The sequence below is a fragment of the Natrix helvetica genome (assembly GCF_964273705.1).
Source record: "Natrix helvetica genome assembly, chromosome: 13".
Lineage (NCBI taxonomy): Eukaryota > Metazoa > Chordata > Lepidosauria > Squamata > Natricidae > Natrix > Natrix helvetica.
In genome coordinates, this window is record NC_138557.1 from 16,815,216 (window position 1) to 16,835,709 (window position 20,494).

The 20,494-nt window shown below is 48.5% G+C and overlaps 1 protein-coding gene across 1 annotated transcript; it reads right to left on the reverse strand.

Moving 5' to 3' along the window:
- Nucleotides 1–1,807: 1,807 nt before the first annotated feature.
- On the reverse strand, nt 1,808–19,797 carry AQP8 (aquaporin 8). Its single transcript, XM_081965997.1, has 6 exons — nt 19,670–19,797; nt 15,823–16,085; nt 13,675–13,801; nt 11,093–11,307; nt 8,782–8,916; nt 1,808–3,641 (listed from the first exon to the last, which is right to left on the reverse strand). Exons 2-6 carry the CDS (start codon nt 16,071–16,073, stop codon nt 3,599–3,601), a joined length of 771 nt encoding a protein of 256 aa, XP_081822123.1. The 5' UTR covers nt 16,074–16,085; nt 19,670–19,797; the 3' UTR covers nt 1,808–3,598.
- Between the last annotated feature and the right edge of the window lie 697 nt (nt 19,798–20,494).

Consider the following 20,494-nt stretch of genomic DNA (forward strand, 5'->3'; position numbering starts at 1 on the left):
GTGCTCCAGTCTCCCAGGGGGGATCAAGTTGCAGATGCAGAATTGTTGCTTAGTGGGCTGTGGAACACTTGATGTCTCCCACGGCTTCCTTGTTTTTATGTAATGATTTGCAAGGACAATTCTAATTTGGATCTCCTTCCAAGAAAGCAAAAATTGTTTGAGACACAGGGAGAGAAAAATGGGACAACCCTTCCTAATAATGAGGACAGGCTGTAGGAAGATGCTGGCAAGATGGGTTGCCATGGCAATGCTTTGAAGATGCAGACCCAAAAAAACCTCAAGTGAAGCTCCTCCCTGTGGGATCTCCCTCAGCTGTGGTGTGTAAACAGACAAAAGAAGGGAAGGACAAGACTGAAAAAATGGGAACCTGTCTTGTGACCAGTGCTATTAGACTGGAGTTAGGGTCTCAACTAAGGGTATGGGCCGCGATGTGGGAGAACTGACAGTTTCACACCTTCAGCTCTCCAACCCCAACTCAAGAATGGCTTTAAACTCTAAATCACTCAGGAGCTGAAGGTCCATCTTCTCCCAGCGCAGCAGACCTAGGCATTCAATGCATTCCGCTAAGCAGTTCTCTGCCACAACCTTTCAATCCTACCTCCTTCGTGGAGCTATGCCGGTTGTCTGACCTCAGAAAAGCTGCACTTCTTTCAGCATCCCAAAGCAAGGACTTGGACTTTTTAGCAAGCCTTTGGGACAGTATCTGGAGCCCCCAAACCAAGATAAGTCTGCAGTTTGGGTGAAGTTACAATGCTGGGCATGGTGGGAAGGAAGAGGTGGTGGCCAGAGTTTTTAGCCCAGCATATTATGCAGATGGGGGTGGCGTGGTGGCTCAGGGATTAAGATGATGTCAGCTAGAAAGCCAGCGGCTTAGGTTCGAGACCCAAGTGCCACTCAACTGGGTGAGTTCCTGTCCTCACTTCAGCACCTGCCAATCTAGCAGTTCGAAAGTATGCAAATGAGAGTAGATAAATGGGTACCACTATGGTGGGAAGATAACAGTACTCGGTGACACATGACGGTGGAAATGCCTTCAAACAGTGTTGGCTCAATGGTCTTGAAACAGAGATGAGCAGCGCCCCGTAGAGTCAGCAGTGACTAGCGGAGTAAAATCTGGAGGGACTCCTTTATCTTTTATGTAGACAGCCAATGATTCCAAAACTAGCTTTCTCTACAAGCCTTACCAATAAATCACTTACATTAAGGCAGAGTTTGTTTTATCGTGATTTAGTGGACAAACCACATTGAGTTGGGTTTGACTTCTACCGAAAGCCATCAATCTTCTTTTGCAAACCAGAGTGTGTCAGTTCACACAACCCAATGCTCCAAAAAAGCATTCTTCGTTTCCATCAAAATGTGTCAATGAGCTTCCTTGTGCTTGCTAAGGATTCTCTCTTTCTCCCCCTCTGCCTCTGCTCTCTCTTGCACACTTTTCAGTCGTGGCACACTCTTAAAAAACAATTCAGAGAGTTTGTGCCTTTCTTCTGTTATCCTTCATGCTGTTCAGCAGCAAAGAATTCTTGATGAATACTTCCAGAATATAAAAATGAAGCATCTGTTTACAAAACTGTAAGCTGAGTTGGTAAGCCCTTTTTTACTCATCCTCGGTTCTAGAACCTTCTTTCCATCAGCAGCCTCCTTCCCACAAGTTCTGTTTCCTCCCTTGCACTGCAAGAAACAACAGTAGAACCCCCCCCCTCTTGTCCCCCCTCCCCCAAGCAGATAGGTCGTCTTCTGTGGCTATGCACCAGCAGCTTCAATCCAGCAACTGACATTTTGGCACCACTTATTAAAGAAACATCTGTATTAGCCAGCAGAGATAAAAGTTTATTGCCTCCTACTGCAGCTCAACAACACTTCCCTTAGGTGATTATATGCCATGTTACAGATAAGGGCAGGTCTTAAGATAAGGGTCACCTTATTCTTATTGCATTAATAAGAGGTCTCCTCCTGCTTTGTTGATTGATTGAAAAAGCTCAGAGAACAAATAATTAGCTGCAGCTCAGTAAGTTTCCCCAACTGCAGATGAAACAATGTGAACTTCGAAGATGCTGAGAAGCCCAGCAACTGAAGGGCTCCCATCCATCACTCAGATAGCGTTGAGATGCTTCAGCTTATCTGCACCCCCACCCCCACCAGGGCTCCCATCACAGCTGGGCTCCCAACAACAGGATCGTTTTCAGGTCCTGAAATGGGGGGGGGGTGATAGGACAAAGTCCCAGATGGCAGCCAAGCCATCTGGGAAACGTTCATCCAGATGTCAGCAACCCTGGTGGCTTGGAACTGCTCAGACATGCTAAACCACAAACTGTGCTTAACCAGCCACCCACAGCTGCCTTCCGACTCCAGGAAAAACATCAAAACAAGCAGATCACATTAAGGGCCACTACATTCCGCTCCTTTTCTGGGTTTTCACTTTATTCCAGTGGTTTGGGAGCCCAGGATCAGGGCTCAGGGTTTAGCAAGCCTTGCTGGTATTTCCGGACTGACACAACTGTAGATCTGCTTGGGGGAGGATGGGTTGAACAATGGGGGGGGGGGCAAACCAATCTGACCCCAAACCAAACAAACAACCCACAATCGGTGGCTAATTCGATAGACAACGGTTGGGCAACCGGTGCTTCCCTAATAGGCGGATAGTAAGACAGCCATCCACCGCAGGCAGGAGCTAATGTGAGGCTCAACATTTCACCCCAATTTCTACAATCCCTCCTTGCCGGTGTGCAAGGAAGGACGTGTCCCCATTGTCTGCCTCCAGTTCCCACGTTCAGGTTTGTACAGTCACCGCCCCGGGGAATTGAGGGGGGGGGTTGCGGGCCTCGGAAGCGGCTGAGAGGGGAGGACCCTGCAAGGCCCGGGACCAGGGCGGTAGTTTGGCGGGCATCTTGGGCCAAACCCGTCGGGGCGCCTCTCGAGGGCTGGGAAGCGCCTGGGGGCAGCGGCCCGCTCGAGGGCGGAGGGGCGATGCGCGGAGGGGCTTCAGGCCCACCGGAGGGGGCTGGAGGTGGAGAATGGCCACTCTCTGGAGCTGGGGAGAGCCGACGGGAGCGGCTGGCATCTCCGAGCCCGGCCCAGGTGCCCCGAGAGCCCGGTCCATCTAAGCAGCCCTTCCGCAGACGGGATCCGGTCGGAGGAAGCGCTGCGCCCGTGTGCACCCCGATGGCTGCGGAGCTGCGCGGAGGCGCCGCCGCCGGAGATGCCGAGGCGAGGGTCGGCTTCCTCGACGGGGCTGCCGAAGTGCCGGGGGAGCGCCCTGCAAGCGCCGGGCCTGGTTTGCTGGCCGCTGCTCGAGCCGGAGCTGCCCAGGGCCGCTTCGCCCGAAGCTCCTCCGGCTTCCCCGCTGCGGGCCGTGGATCTGCCGGGACGGCCGTTTCTTCGCCCTCGTCTGTCTTCTTCGAGGCATCGTTTCAAAAAAGAGGGGGACAGAATTCCCTGCATCTGCAACCGTGAAAAAGAAAAATCTCGTCGCCCGGTTTTGAAGGGGCAAAAATGAGCGCTTGGCGGAGCCCCGCTTCTGCCAGTCTCTTCCCGGGCCAGGGTGGCTGCGGCTGCCTGGGGTCACGCCGGGAAGGCGGAGCGGTGGTCCTGGCAGGGCGCCTCACTTCAGGAAGAAGCGCGTCTTGCTGTCCCCGATCAAGAACCTGCAGGGATAAAGAAGCGAGGCGTCAGACCCGGTCACCCGGCAGGAGGCAGGCGGCCCCGGCTCCCCTGGGCTCCCCTGTCCTGCTTTTTCTCTGGGGAGGGGGCAGCCGGCACAGCGCGGGAGTCCGACTTTGGCAACCTTAAGCAAAGCTGGCGGGGAAACTCTGGGGGTTGAACACCAGCCTTAAAGTTGCCACGGCCGGACACCCCTGCTGGACCCCATGCTTGCTTTCTATTTGAAACTCCCCACAGGCACCTATTAAAGGGTTGATGCTGTCCAAAGCGGAGTTTTTGGCAGAGGTGTCCAACGCAAAGGACTACTCTCCCCTCCCTCCCCCAGGTTGCCCGGTTGGCAGCTGACCAGCCGCCATAACATCCTATCTTGCATTCCGGAAAGAGGAGAGGCCTGCTCTGGAGGACTCCTTGGGAGAAAGCTGGAAGGAGCTGCAGCACCTCCACTTGAGAGCTTCTTCACTTGAGAGCTTCTCCACTTCAGAGCTTCTGGCTGAACTTTCCTGATCCTGCAGTCTCAATTCTAGAACCCCATTTCTCCTTGCTGCCCTTCTCCATAGCCCTTCCACATTGAGCCAGAATAACAGAGTTGGAAGGGACTTTGGAGGATTTCTAGTCCCCTGCTCAACCTCTGCTCAAGCAGGAAACCTTATACCATTCTGGACAAATGGTTGTCCAATCTCTTCCTAAACACACCCAGCGCACCCACAATTTTGGAGACCAGTCATTCCACTGGTTCTGTCAAGAAATGTCTCCTCAGTTCTAGATTGCTTCTCTCCTCGATTAGTTCCCATTCATGTTTCTTGTTCTGCCTTCAGGAGAAAAGTTGACCCCCTCTTCTTTGTGGCAGACTCTTAGATATTTGGATACTGCTATCATGTCACCCCTAGTCCTTCTTTTCATTAAAGAGACTTTCTTAAAGGATTGAAAGTGTCTGCAGCATGTGGTCAAAAAGTCAAGATATTAGTATGGAAGAAAATCAAAGAACAACATTATTTGAGGAAAGTCAGTTTGGCTTTCAACAATGGAAGCACTGATTCACCCAAATGTCATTAATATGGAAAATATTGTTAGATGTAAAGACATTTTGAATGAAAAGGAGGAGCTCAAAACTAAACCAGAAATGTGTTCCAAAGGGATTGATATAACATGGTACTCACAAGTGCAGATACAGTCTAGATATGAGAAAGATGCTAAATTACATGGATAAAATATTAACAGGAAAAGAAAGATTGATAAAGAAATTGTATAGTTACTTATTGAGTATAAACTTGGAAGAGGAACAAGTAAAAGAGACAATGATAGCATGGGTGAAAAATTTTGATTACATGATAGAATTAGATTAATAGCAGAAACTGTGGGAAAGGAATTATAAATTAACAATGTCAACTGCATATAAAGAGAACTGGTGTAAGATGTTTTACAGGTGGCACCTGGCACTAGTGAGACTGGCAAAGATGTTTAAAGACAAGTCAGCTAAATGTTGGATAGTAAGATATAGATACCTGTATCTTACTATCATATGTGGTGGACATGTGTAGAAGCAAAAAAATATTTGACAAATATAAAGACATGGTTGAAGAAAGTGATAAAACAATGCATTGGGTTAAAGCCAGAAAATTTTTTGCAGGGGATTTTACCTGGAACTTATAATAAAGAGAATGCCTATGTAATTATCCATGTATTAACTGCAGCTAGAATTGTATTTGCACAACATTGGAAAAGTTAAGAGATTCCTAGTGATGAGAAGGTGATCAGGAAAATATTAGAATGTGCAGAAATGAATAGATTAACACTAATAAAGAGAAAGAACAAACTGAATATTATATGATATGGGAATTATTTTATCAATGATTAGAGGGGGAAAGGGAAATTGGAAATAAGGGAAGAAGACTAAAGAGTAGAAAATATGTGAAGGTAGAGGTATAAACAAGATGATAATTGTTAGTATGATGAGGAAGATAATTATGCTTAATGTTATTGTATTTTTATTAGAAGATATGTTAAGAAAATGAATAGGTTAATAATGTTCAATTGTCTAATATACTACAATTTTAAGATTAGAGAATTAATATTAATGTGAATGATGTTGTAAATGCTGAAAGCTGTTGCACAGAGATATTTGTATCCAGACGGCAACTGTTTAAGGAAAGATGAAATGTTTATATGGTAAAAAATAAAAAATAAACTTTTTATAAAAAAATAGTTGGAAGGGACTTTGGAGGATTTTTAGTCCAATCTCTGCTCAAGCAGGAAACCTTATACCATTCTGGACAAATGGTTATCCAATCTCTTCTTAAACACATCCAGTGTTGGGGCATCCACAATTCCACTGGTTAATTGTTCGGTCAGGAAATTTCTCCTCCGTTCTAGATTGCTTCTCTCCTTGATGCGTTCCCTTTCTTGTTCTGCCTTCAGGAGAAACGTTGACCTTCTTTGTGTCAGACTCTTAGATATTTGGACACTGCTATCGTGTCACCCCTAGTACTTCTTTTCATTAAAGATGCTTTCTTTAAGGATTGAAGATGTCTGCAGCATGTGGTCAAAAATGACAAGATGGCATCCACAGCAGTGCAGTCAAATCTCTGGTTTTATGTGCACTGAAATCTTGAGTTTTGTTTATGATACCCCTTCTAAATGGCATTTTGTGGAAGTTGGGGGCAGTGTATTAGTATCTATCCCAGCCATTTCCCTGTCCCCCTCCTCATCTTTAATCAATGCAGAACTCAGGAATGAACCTCATGGTGGCCCCCCAGAGATTCACTTCTGATGGAAGCTCTTTGAGATGCTCATATGACTGTGCAGTCTTCCAAGATCTCAGGGGTTGCCACAAAGAAGAGGGAGTCAAGCTATTCTCCAAAGCACCTGATGCAGGACAAGAAGCAATGGGTGGAAGCTAATCAAGGAGAGAAGCAACCTAGGATTAGGGTGAAATTTCCTGACAGTTGGAACAATTAATTGGTGGAACGACTTGCCTCCAGAAGTTGTGGGAGCTCCAACATTGGAGATTTTTAAGAAGAGTTTGGACAACCATTTGTCTGAAACGGTATAGACTAGAGCTCCTGCCTGAACAAGGGGTTGGACTAGAAGACCTCTAGGGTCCCTCCCAAATCTGTTATTTTGAAATTTCTGACATCCTGCACATGTCCTCCTCCCTCAGTTTGAGCAAATTATATCTTCCCTTTGCTCTGTTTCAGTCCTTTCTTTTGTCTTTTCTTGTGCCTATATTTGTCTTGTTCCAAAAGATCTGAGCTCATCTTGTTCATCTTTTGTGCTGTGGCCATTAGTGTAGAGACAATGAAGGGTGTGGCTTAGGAGGCCATGTTCTTTCTGATTTTTCACTGAGTGAGTGAGGAGTTTCGGTTTCAGCAAGATACATCTCATTTCAAACTGCTTCCTGGTTTTGCTTCTATTTAAACACCCTCCTAATCAAGCTCACTCTGATTTGGCCAGACATGATTTCTGCAGCCCTTATAAGGTGCAAGAAATGTGCCATGATCCATCATCCAGATAACTCAAACCATAATGTCAGAAACCAAATCCCTTCCACTTATATTATCTCTAAAGTCAAGCCTTTAAAAAGGTAACACCCTCCTAGAATTAAGATCACATGAAGTGTTAATACCATTTTATAATGCCTTGGTAAGATCACACTTGGAATATTGCATCCAGTTCTGGTCCCCACACTATAAAAAAGATGTTGAGAGTCTGGAAAGATTGGAGAGCAGAGCAACAAAGATGATGAGGGGACTGGAGGCTAAAACATATGAAGAACGGTTGCAGGAACTGGGTTATGTCTAGTTTAATAGAAAGAAGGACCAGGGGAGACATGATAGCAGTCTTCAAATATCTCAGGGGCTGCCACAAAGAAGAGGGAGTCAAGCTATTCTCCAAAGTACTTGAAGGCAGGACAAGAAGCAATGGGTGGAAACTAATAAAGGAGAGAACCAACCTAGAACTAAGGAGAAATTTACTGACAGTTAGAACAATTAATCAGTGGAACGACTTGCCTCCAGAAGTTGTGGGTGCTCCAACACTGGAGGTTTTAAAAAAGAGATTGGGCAACCATTTCCTGAAATGGTATAGAGCAGCGTTTTTCAACCTTGGCAACTTGGAAGTCTACAGGACTTCAACTCCTAGAATTCCCCAGCCAGCACAGCTGACTGGGGAATTCTGGGAGTTGAAGTCCACAGGACTTAAAGTCGCCAAGGTTGAGAAACACTGGTATAGTCTCCTACCTGCACAAAGGGTTGGACTAGAAGACCTCCAGGGTCCCTTCCAACTCTGTTATTCTGCCTTTTCCATGTTGAACCTAGCTCACATTGATCCTGGTTTGTACTGAACCTAGCACCCTTGATTGAATATCATTTATGGCTAAGCCTGCTGCATAAACCTAGCCTGCCTTGTAGGTTTATGATACCAAAATCAGACACTGCCGCTCCCCGTTTCTCCCTAGCACAAGGGAGGAAGAATCTTGGTGATGGAAGGACAGTGAAAGAATTCTGGGGATGGGAGGACAAGGTCCCTATGACCACCGTGGGCACCTCTGGCTTTTGATGGGCCAGATTCAAAAAAGGTTGGCATAGTCAAGCAAAACCACATGTTACTGCTAAACATACTTGCAATTAGATTAATTACAAACAAATGCGATTACTTCCCACGTGTTGCCTTATTTATGCCTTCTGTCACACTGAAAACTTTGGGAGACCAAACAGAAGCAGTTGAGAGGCAACAGTCACCCCTGAGGCATCCATTCCTGACATGGCCAAGACGACACTGACTCGGTTCTCAGTGGGGGGGCTGGGCGGGGCTGGCCTGGACCTGCCAGGACTGAATGTGAGACTTCCTGCATGCCAAACACTTCCTTATTCTCATTCTCGATGAAACTGGGATCGTTTAACATGTCATACAATCTGAGAAGTTCCGTTGACTGTTACTTGAGGAATTGTTGCTGAGAGATTCAATTAATTCCTGAGTCCCACTCCAGAACCAAGCTAAGAATCCAACTAGCTCAGCCAGGCAACCTCGTGAAGTGGCATTTGCCCTCTGGAATGAGGTTCCCCCCCCCAGACCCATACAGCTCTCCCCCCAGGGCATTCCGGGAGGCCCTGAAAACCTGGCACGTACCTTATCAATGCACCCACCAGAAGTGCAGCTCCCATGGGGCCAACCCAGTACACCCAGTGATAGTCCCAGTGGTTGGCAGCCACCGCGGGGCCAAAAGCTCTGGCCGGATTCATGCAGGCTCCAGAAACAGCTCCCCTGAAGAGAGAAGGAAGATTGAAAGAATGAAGCGGCCCCTCCCAGGAATGTTTTCAAGGCTTCGGGATTCTCCATTCTGGGCAAAGAATTCCCCTAGAGACGTCTTCTCTGCTGCCCCTTTCATCCTGACTGAACGCAGAGTTAATTGGCAATACTAACAATGCCCCCCCTCCCACCCACCCATCCCGAGACATTGACCAAGACAAGCCCAATTCCAGTTGGGCCAAGAGGCCAACTGCATCCACGTCTCCTTGGTGTACACTGAAGTGGCACTGAAATAACCGGGAGAGGAACCTCCAGGGACAAGCGAAGGGGAAGAGCTGCTGCAGGCGGAGTTTCAATTAGTCTTTAGACAAGCAGCAGGCAAGCACTGCAGGGAGAGATGCATTTTCTGGATGGCTAGAAACAGAACCCCACCTCCCCCCACCACAAGGCCAGTGAGTGGGCGACTGTCCTGTTGTTATTCTGTTCTTAAAGAAGAAGCAGGCATTCCTGGGGATTTTGCTGTGAGGCACCAACAATTTCGGTGGGGGGTGGGGACACCCTGACGTGGATCTGTAAGGGGAGATGCCGCTGGCAATGGGCCAAATCAGGAAGAGAGCCACCCAGGGATTCCAGGTCCCCTCCTTGGAGGCTACCCTCTTCCCTCCGCTGGCTGAGCTCTGTCGGCAACAGCTGGGAAAAAGCACATAATGGCCACCGGGCTCTCTTTCTCGTTTTTATCAATTGATGGGCGTGGGAGTTCTTCTCCCTGATTGCTGGTGGGACGGGATTGAAACCTCCTCCAGGCAAAACCTCAGTGGTGATGGAGAGAGGCGTAGTTTGAATGCTTTTGGGCATGAAGGGCCCAGATGGGCACCCTCACCCTGGATCCTAGCTGCAAAGAGTGCCAGGGACAGGGTTCTCCCCAGGCAGGCCAGAAAAGCTGCTTCTGCCCACCCTAAAGCCCCCAGCCCAGCCCAGCCACGGGGCTCTGTCCATCAGCCAGGCAGCGGAGCTGTCCAGCAGGTCAGGAGGCCCTGCAGCCTCCAAGGGAGCTCTCCAGTGGATAAGGATGGCAATGCTGCTTCCTTCCTGCGTCAAATTCGGGCTGCAAATGGCTCCTTCCCTGATTTCAGAGGATGCCCAGGCAAGCTCATGAGGGCGAGTTTTATCTCCTTGTGCTTTCCACGGGCTAAATCCCTTCCATAATGGACCTTAATCCCTCAAGGAGCAGGTGCGCTCTGGGGACTTGAATCCAGTAGATGTTGGGAAGGTCTCAGAATCAGCCTTCCCTCTCCCTGTTTGTGCTGAGCACGTGCGCAGTTGTTTCTTACACCTGCCGATGTTTTTATATCCATGTTCTGAGATGTGGAAATGCTCCATGTTCACCTTTCTTGAAACCAGCTCTGCACCTGCCTGTCTTTTCAGCTCTTCCTCCCAGAATGGAAGAAACACCTTTTGGGTTAGGTAGAGAAGTGAGGGCACTTGGTAACCTGTACATGTGTTGACACCTGGGACTGTTGGGAGGGGGAGGGGAGGAGGATGGAGATGGAGGTGACCCACGCAAATAGGTAGTAATGTGATGTTGCTCTTTTTATTTAATATTTAACATGGGAGATTTTGTTTTTTGAGAAAGAGGGCATTTAAGCATTAATTAATGGGAACAAATTTTGTGGGGCAATGAGTTGCATCTTTTTCAGACCAAGTCAAAACCTCTTGTCTGAAAACCCTATAAAGCAGGAGTCCCCAACCTCGGGTCACAGTAAGAACAGGACCTCACAGCAAACCCTACTGTAAACTGAGCACTCCAGGGATTTAGGTTGCACGCTCCTCCTCCTCCCTCCCCCTGTCGATGGAAAATCTGTCTTCCACGAAACCGGTCTCTGGTGCCAAAAAAGTTAGGGACCCCTGCTATAAGCATAGGTATAAAGTAGTGGTGAAATTCAATTTGTTTTACTACCAGTTCTGTGGCCGTGGCTTGGTGGGGTGGCAGGGGAAGGATACTGCATAATCTTTTTGAAGATTGGATCTTTCCAGGGCTGCCTCTCTGCTCCCCCTTTTAAGGACAGTCTTAAGAACCAATTCAATAGCATAGAATGTCGACCCAGGAGGCTTGCTGTGGAAGGCATTGGTGGAGAAAAAGCCTCCTCCTAGACCTGGGAAGAAGAACCTGTCAGCCTTCCGGCCAACTCACCCAGCCAGGATGTCCACGGTGACGGTGAAGCCAATGCAGAAGGGTGCCAGTGGACTCTTGGTTTTCTCATTGATGGCCCCCATGCAGACAGCCATCACCAGGAACATGGTCATCACAATCTCCCCCACCACAGCAGCCGGGAGCTGGTGATCCGAGGTGAGCGCCGTGAAAGCTCCTCCGGTGGCATTTTCATAGCTCTCCCACATTGTGGTCACCTGAGACAGACATCAAAGAGGGATTATCCCAGGCTGCTAAACCTGGATTAACCAAGCATACAGAAACCTGGTTCGATAGTAGTAACTGTGAGAAGGATCTTCAAGTCCTAGTGGACAATGATTTAAATAGGAGTCGGCAGTTTGCAGCAGCAGCCAAAAAAGCCAACACAATCCCGGGTTGCATTAACAGAGGGAAAGAATTAAAATAACGTGAAGTATTAGTACCACTCTATAAAGCCTTAGTAAGACACTTGGAATATGGCATCCAGTTTTGGTCACCGTATTATAAAAAAGATGTTGAGACTCTGGAAAGAGTGCTGAGAAGAGCAAGAAAGATGATTAGAGAGCTGGAGGCTAAAACATAACGATGAATGGTTGCAGGAATTGAGTATGTCTAGTCTTGTGAAAAGAAGGACTAGGAGTGACATGATAGCAGTAGCCCAGTATCTGAGGGGATATCACAAAGAAGAAGAGGGAGTCAACCTATTTTCCAAAGCACCAGAAGACAAGAAACAATGGATGGAAACATAGCAAGGAGAGATCTACCTAGGAGAAATTTCCTCCCAGGGGGAATGAGTAACCAGTGGAATGGCTTGCTTTCAGAAGTTGTGGATGCTCCATCATTGGAGACTTTTAAGAAGAGGCTGGACAGCCAATTGTCTGGAATGGTAGCTTGAGCAGGAAGTTGGACTAGAAGACCCCCAAGGTCCTTCCAACTCTATTAATATATGGAAAACCCGTGGAAGTTTGAGGCCTCATCTCATTCACACTGGGGGCTCGTAAGTCCTTGAGGTCCTTGAGACCGAGTTCCTGCTTTAGCACTGGACAAAGATTTGGGGTATTGCTTGGGCTTTCTCCTTGGCTTCCCATTGAAGTCTTGCAGTCTCAGGTACCCCCCAAGCATACGGGAACCAGAGGCAGAGATTGTTCTCCTCCTACGAAGGCTTGGAGAGGAAGGCCTGATCCAGAAGGGCTGCAGCAAGTGACTTCCAGTTGGAGGGATATGAAGCCACAGCTGGAAAAGGAAGCAGACATCCCACCTGCCAACCTTCCTTGCATCTCCTTTGGCAAGTAAGGAGGGTCAGCAGGAAGGACATGCTCAGAATCCAAGGCATCTACTTTTCTGCCCACCATATTAGCTGACATTGGTTCTTTGGGGGTGGGGGAGAAGGGTTGCATGGGAGATCTGCCATGAGTCAGACACCTCCCCCTAAACCAGGGTTTCTCAAGCTTGGCGACTTTAAATCCCGTGGACTTCTGGGAGTTGAAGTCCACAGGACTTAAAATCGCCAAGGTTGAGGAACACTGTCCTAAACCCTGTGAGACTGGACTGAAGTTGCCATAACTAAAGATGAAGCAGCCATGTAAGCAGAGAGGACAAAAAGCCAGAAATGTTATCTAAAAGATTCTTCCGGGAGGTAAAGAAAGGAAGAAGTTGGTAAAGAAACAAAGGGAAAATGTCACCTTAACAAGACAAAGGAAGTTGAGCAATAGCTTCAATAGCTACTAGATTTATAAGTAAACAAAGCAAGAGTAGCTGCCAGTCTTGTGAATCACAGGAGGAAGGATTGGGGGGGATAAAAGGGGTACTGAAGCCCCCCACACACACTCTTTGAGTCATCTTTGGATCCAGACTGGGCAGCTTTGTCTCTCTGGCTTGTGCTTGCTGGCCTGGTGGAGGAGGACATGTGTAAATGTGCATAATTGTGCTTATGTGTGTGAGGAAAAGCAAAAGTAAAATGTTGGTTTCCTTTAAATTCACCTGGTCTTTGGGGACTTCAGAGGACTGATTGTTCCTTGGTGTTTGTTGAAAGTGATTTGTGTGCCTCCTTAATTATTTCCTGGCTCTTGATCAGGCTTTTGTGCCTTGTCTGCTCCAGCCGCACCTCTCTGGAGTGCCCAGGTAGAAAGCAAGGGGGAGGGGGGGAGATCTGCATGCCTCAACAGGCTGTGAGTGAGTGACCACAAGCCGAGCCTGGGAGTGCATGGAGCACCACCCAACACCTGCCATAGCCTCTGCTTTCCATCTGCAACGGGGTGTGTGAGAAAGGCCTTGGGAGACGGGGCAACAACAACCAAGGGGACAAGCAGATAAAAATTGGCTGAGCCCGGAGCAGAAAAGTGGATGTGGGAAACTTCTCAGAAGGGACTCTCCCTAGTTTCCTAGGCCACAAAGGGGCCCAGGGAAAAGATGTATAGAACATTCAGAGTTGCCATATTCCATTAACGTAATCTTACAATAACGTAGAGTTAGCTCACCTGGTCATCCTCCCTGCCTGGTATACCTTGTAAGGCTGGCACCTTACTCCCCAAGGGCTCTTCCCCTCCCCACCTCCCTTCCCCCCCCTTCCCAATCCTCCACCATACCTTAGCCAGGCCCGCTCCAATCATTCCCCCGCACAACTGGGAGATCCAGTATGGAATGACCAACACCATGTTCAGCCCACCAACGAGCCAGGCCCCCAGGGAAACAGCTGGGTTGTAGTGGCCTCCACTGCAGGCAGAGAGAGGGAGAGAGACATCTTTAGTCAGAGGATAGCCTGGCAGAAAAGGGGCGCTGGATCACCCCATTGCCTGCGGGCAGAGAGCAAAACTCATAAAAGTGAAATGAAGGGTCAAAGATGACCACAGGTTGAACTTGATAAACTCTGTTTGAGACCTGACTTTCAAGAGTCAGCCTAGTGCTGAAGGTCTCAGGGGGGAAGCTGAAGCTCCCCATTTAGTTCCACATAATTTCCGGAGAACGTTGTTCTCAGTGTTGATTTTTGTCATCGTCGTCTCTAGGTCAGGGGTGTCAAACTCGATTTCACTGAGGGCCACATTAGGTTTGTGTTTCATCCAGGGGTGGGTTCCTGCCAGTTCTAACCTCTTCTATAGAAGATGTTCCACAAATCTACAGTGCCGTTTAGAACCGGTTCCAGCTCCCTCCCCCCTGCCTGTCCGCACATCATCAAGATGAAGAGCGAGAGGAGGAATTCTGGGAGTTGAAGTCCACAAGTCTTAAAACTGTCAACTTTGAACACCCCTGCGACTTTTTTTCTAAAGGGTTAGGGGTGCAAGGGTCTTGTAACTTGACAGCTTTAAGACTTGCACGCTTCAATGCCAGAGTTCCTGAGCCAACATGACTGGAGAAAGAATTCTGGGAGTTGAAGTCCACAAGTCTTAAAGCTGTCAATTTTGAACACCCCTGGGTTTTTTTTTCTAAAGGGTTAGGGGTACAAGGGTCTTGTAACTTGACAGCTTTAAGACTTGCGTGCTTCAAATGCCAGAGTTCCTGAGCCAGCATTTTGATTGCTAAGCAAGAGCCTTGTTAAGTGAGTTTCACCACATTTTACAAGTTGGCCACGCCTACCCAGTCACAGGGCCGGCAAGCCACTCCCACAAAGCAGGGCACACCTACTTTAGAAGAGGTTCTAAAAAAATTGAAACCCACCACTGGTTTGATCTTGGGGTACCGGGGTGGCCGTGGCCAGCATGACATCATGTGTTGGGGGGTTGACATGTGGTGGCCCAAGTGCTCTGCCAGCGAAAATGGGCTCCTGAGCTCCGTTTTCGGCTGGGATGGCCCCCTGCAACCCTCTGCCAGTGAAAACGGAGCTCGGGAGGGCTGTGCGTGGCTCTCGCAAGTTCTGTTTCCCCTGGCAGAGGCATCGTGGGCCAGTCCTTCACTGTTTCCAGGGTGGCCCCATGGGCCAGATCTAAGCACCCCATGTACAGAATCCAGCCCCTGGGCCCTAGGTTTGACACCCCTGTGCTAGGTATATCTTATAGGAGAGAGTCCAGTCCAGTGTTACTCCGAGACGGGGAATCACAGGGGAGTAAGTTGTTGTTTAAGTAGACTTTCGGCATCTGCCTTGCCTCTCTGTGTAAATGGGGCACAGTATCCTCCCCTCAGTGTGACTGCAGGGACCCACAACAAACTGCAGAGCACATCCTGACGGACTCTAAACTGAGGGCATATGCTGGTCCGGTATCTGATTTTTTAAAAAAATTATTATTATTTTTGCTTCAATGATGAGATGGCCTAGACCTTGGTATTTGAAGATAGGTCTTTTTAAGATTTACGGTTTATTTTGCTTTACTAATCTAGGTGAAATATTAACAGATATTGCTAGTCCATGTTGGATTATGCCATACAGTCAATCCATCAATCAATCAAGCATGCCTGAAAGAAAGAAAATATCCCAGGTGGGGGCTCCATTCAAAGGAGGAGCAATGCAGAGGAAGAGGACTGATATTGCAGCCCTGTCAATCAATGTTTCTCAACCATGGCAAGTTGAGGATGGGTGGACTTCAACTTCCAGAATTCCACAGCCAGCAAAGCTGGGAGTTGAAGTCCACCCTTCTGCAACTTGCCATGGTTGAGAAACAGTGGAGGATGGATCTTGAATCCAGCTGACCCCTCTTCTTCCTCCTCCTCTTGTGCACTCTAGCTTCCTCCATCGCTCCAGCATGGCTAACTTGCCTTCTTGACCGCATCCCCTGACCAAACCGCATGGCTGCCCCTTCCTTCACCTGATGTTCCCCAAGATGGCAATGGTGAGTCCCAGGGCCAACCCGTGAGCCAAGGCCGGCTGCAGCCTCCCGGTGCCGTCTGAGTTCTCGATGACCGAAACACAGCCGATGTAGATGAAGAAGGCCGAGCCCACCAGCTCCCCGATGCAAGGCTGCAGGTAGCGCTCGTACCAGTGGGGCTGGGCCGGGCCATGCTTGGCCTCCAGCTCAGGCTCTTTGAAAGACATCCGTCCAAATTCCAAGTCGGACATGGCTGGCCGATTCTGGAAGACAAAGATTATGCCCTGGCATGTAAACACGTTCCCTGCCAGCCCGATGAGGTGGGTGGAGGTTGACCCTGAAATGCGACAATGGGGCCTTAAATCTGTCTCGCTTGTCAGTCCCTACAAGGCCACCTTGTTCTGGGTGCAGTGAGGCTTTGGCAGAGCTGTGTCCCCATTGCCCTCTTTACCCACCACTGGTAACAGGCAGGGAAGGGAAACCCACAGCAGCCCCCTCTTGTCAACACTGGAGCCAGCCATACTGGTCAGGTCAAGATCTCACCTCCCCTTCTCTCTTTCTCTCTCTTTCTCTTTCTCTCATCTCTCTCTCTTTTCTCTGTCTCCTCTTTTTTCCTCAGTCTCCTTCTCTCTCTCTCTCTCTCTCCTCTCTTTCTCTCTCTTTTCTGCTCCTTCTCTCTCTCTTTCCCTCTTCTTCCCTTTTCCCTCCCCTTTCTCTCTTCTTTCTCTCTCTTTTCTGTCTCTTTTTTCCTGTCTCCTTCTCTCTTTTCCCTCTTTCTTTCTTCTCTCTTTTCTCTCCTCCTCTCTCTCTCTATTTTTCTCTCTCCCCCTTCTCTCTCTCTTTCTTCTCTCTCTCTTTTCTCTGTCTTCTTTTTCCCCCTCTGTCTCCTTCTTTCTCTCTCCTCTTTTTCTCTCTCCTCTTTCTTCTCTCTCTCTTTTCCTTTCCTTCTCTCTCTCTCTCTCTCTCTCTCTCTCTCTCTCTCTCTCTCTCTCTCTCTCTCTCTCTCTCTCTCTCTCTCTCTCTCTCTCCCTCTCTCCCTCCCCCAAGAACAGAGCACAGAAGTCCAAGGTGGAACCAATCAGCCAAATGAAAAATCACAAAATTGGGCTGGGTGGCTGAGTTCACCCCAAGGTTGCCCCACATTTGTTTTCTGCTGTAACCCAAAGCCACATATTTAGAACACCTTTGTAGGTCTCCAAAGAGGTAGACTTTCCCAGGAAGAAAGACTCCAATGGCTCTGCGATTCCCTGGTTCTCCCTTCACACCAAACCAGAAAGGGAACTGCCTCATTTTAGTTTAGGGTGCTGAATGAACCCGTCTCAAGTGTTTAATTCACGGCTGAATGGGCTACTTGAGGGTTGGGTTAATTGGAGAATCCAGGGAAGAGGGGAAGGTGGTTGTTGAATGGCAGCTGGACAAGGGCTGTTTGTTTGTTGGTTGGTTGGTTACTTGGTTGGTTGGTTGGTTGATTGGTTGGTTTAATTGCTACCCTGCTCATCTTACCTAAGTGACTCTGGGCAGTTTACAACATCATAACGAAACCATATGAACACACAAAAGCGCAGATCAAAAGCAGAATTAGGAATCAGTTAAAACATGCAAGTAAAAATAAATGTCAAAATTCAAAAAGCTGAAAAGTTCACAAGGCAGCAGGGATGTCATCAAGTCTCAGGGCTGCATCACACTTTTAGACCCCTTGCTAATGGGCAAATCCAGGTCTCAACCCAAAAGCCAAAAGGATGGGGGCCTGCCTCACTTCAGTGGGGGGGGGCTAGATGTTCCAAAGGGCCACAGCAGAGAAGACCTTCCCCCTTGATCCCGCCAGCCAAAATTCCTTGCTTGATGGGATATGCAGAGGCCCTTCCTGCTTGATGAGGTGGGACGGGTCGATGCAATTGGGATGAGAAAGCGTGATGAGATTTTGATGAGCTGCTGCTTAGAACGGGATGGCAAACAATGGCAGAGAGATGGCCTCAGTCTTTCTCAATCTTGGCAGCTGAAGATATGCAAACCTCAAGTGGCCAAGGTTGAGAAAGACTGAATTAACTCATCGGTGGTTGAGACCATGACGGCTGTATTTGCGGGCATAAGAACCCCAGAAAAACCACACTTCAAAGCTCAAATTCAATTCAAAACTCACCTTCTTGGCTATAACCTAAAATGAATTCTGGGCCACAGCATTGCCTAGATGTCTCAGAGGTGCTTTTTCAAGAGGTAACTGGACTTTCTGGTTCTTCTTTGAAGACATTTTGCTCCTCACCAAAGAAGCTTCCTCAGCTCTGACTGGATGTTGGGGAATTCACTCAGAGCTGAAGAAGCTTCTTGGATGAGAAGTGAAATGGCTTCAAGCAAAAACAAAGACAGTCCAGTTGCCTCTTGAAAAAGCACCTTTGGGACAACCATGGCCAGGATGATGGAGAATCTCCATAGACATTGCTGCAATGCTAACTTCACTCCACCACCCATCATCCACTACTATATTTATCAGATAAAATACACCATTTTTCAAAGTTCTATAGAGTGTAGTGCTGGGCAGAAGCATAGAGCTGATTGCAGGTCAAAGCACACGCACACACACACACACCCCTCCCTGGTTAACAGGGCAGAAAAGCCACCTCCAAATTGCACCCCATCCTGGAACCCTTTCCCCTCCCTGCTCAAATATGCACTACTAGACACCCCACAATAGGTGGGAGTACAATGGCCACTTTCTTGTACAATTATGTAATCGTTCTGTGCTCTCTTTTTTGGCCCGATAACATCTCCAGACTGGAGCTGCAATGGTGGCCCCCAAAACTCCTCGTGGCCCAAGGGTTTGGGGGATCTATTGGGCTGAAAGGGTCAGAGCAGAGTCAGGCCCAGGTCTCTGTGGGTTTGCTTCCCAGAAGCAAGCAGAGCAACTTCCTCCCTGGGTCTCAAGGCACCCGAGGAATCCCTGGGGCAGGAGGCTCAGAAGGTGCTTGAATCAGTGAGGACTAGCATCTTCAGAGACACCCTCGGTGAGTGTATGAGCTTTCGAAGCTTGGTTTCTTGTCCCACAAGCTTCTTCTGGTCTACAAACTGATTTGATCCTTGTTGCCCAAGGCAGCCTCATAGGAGACCAGCTGCAAGACTGAGAGACACGACGGTCAGTTTGCACTAAAAAAAATCCTGTATATAAATTTGTATCCATATCAAAATAAAATATTGGCTTTGGAACATCCTATGACTCCCTCAAAAAAGAATCTGTACCTGACATTTAAGAATGGAAAACTATTCTCCAGTGATTATTGTATAAGAAATGGACTTTGGAACGAAGTTCCGACTTAGAAGAATGTTATCCAGAACCTCCTGGACTTTCTGTCCAAGGAAGAGTTCAGTGCCAGTCCATACTCGAAGCGGGAGGCAGTTCCTAAAGGGTTAGGGACCCTGTGTCCATCTCTGCTCATCATCGGCCAAGGAGAAACAAATTCATTTCTGCAAAGCTCCTAATGAAAAAGTATTCCAAGAAAAGCATGAAGGAGTTTCTTGCTTCTCAAATATTCTTTTTTGCAATTCTCTGCTTTAACACTTTCAAAGGTATCCTACAGACCAGGGGTCTCCAACCTTGGCAACTTTAAGCCTGGCGGACCCCCTGGGGAATTCTGGGAGTTGATGTCTGCCAGGCTTAAAGTTGCCAAGGTTGGATACCCCTGCTATAGACCATATTTTTTTTCATTTGTGGTCAGGCCAATTTCTTAGCTACTTCAAGTATTTGGGAAGCAAAGAGGGGGGGCTTTGCAGAATGGTGGCTTGCCTGTCCCCTTCCGGATGGAACCCTCCTTCTCCTGGAGATCCCACTCCTACCCCCAACTGTTGCAGGACTCACCCAAGCCTCTCCGCTCCTGGCTGCAGCTGCACGACGGCTTCACCCTGGGAGAGCAGTGGCTTCTCTCTCCAGGCTGCCCACGGCTCCTCTGGCTGACCCGCCCCCTTGGCAGGAGAAGCACCTTTCTTATCTCCCGGGAATATTAGCACCCTCCCCACTGGTCGGGGGTGGGTGGGAGAAGGGTGACAAAAGTGCAGTCAGGCCAAAAGGGGAGGGGAGGGGAGGGGCTGTTCCAGCCGGCTGGGGAAGAAGAGCTATTTGCTTTTCAGGGGTGCTGAGTTCAAGCTTTCATTTAGGAAACCTCTGTCAGATCTGGGTGCCAGCCTGGGCAAAGTATAGGGCGCAGACCCACTAAGAGCCGGCTGAGAAACGCTCCTTCCTCAGTGCATCCGTGCTTTTTGAAGAAAGGCAGTCACTGCATAAGTGAGGAGGACGTGGGCATGCCTGCCTCTCCTGAAAGAGGTGGCACCACCGGTGCCCTCAAAGGTTCTCCTCTCTTGAAAGCAACAGAGGCAGTCACCCCCACCTGATGGGTGGACTTTGACTCCCAGAATTCCTCAGCAGCCCATCCAGGCAGGAATTCTGGGCCCTGTCGTCCTATCCTTTGGGAATGCGCCAGCATAAAAAGCACTGACAACAGGGTGGCCTTGAGCATGTACAGAGGGCGTTTGCATTGAGCCTGCCTGGGAGTCGAGGTGGGATTCAAATTGGCTGCCTCTGAAAGGCAGACAAAGCCAGTCCCTGCTGTGGCATAAAGACACCTGCGTTCGCCTGCAATTAACGCCTCTGTTGTGCCAGACTCGGGCAGAGAATTGAGCTCCGAGG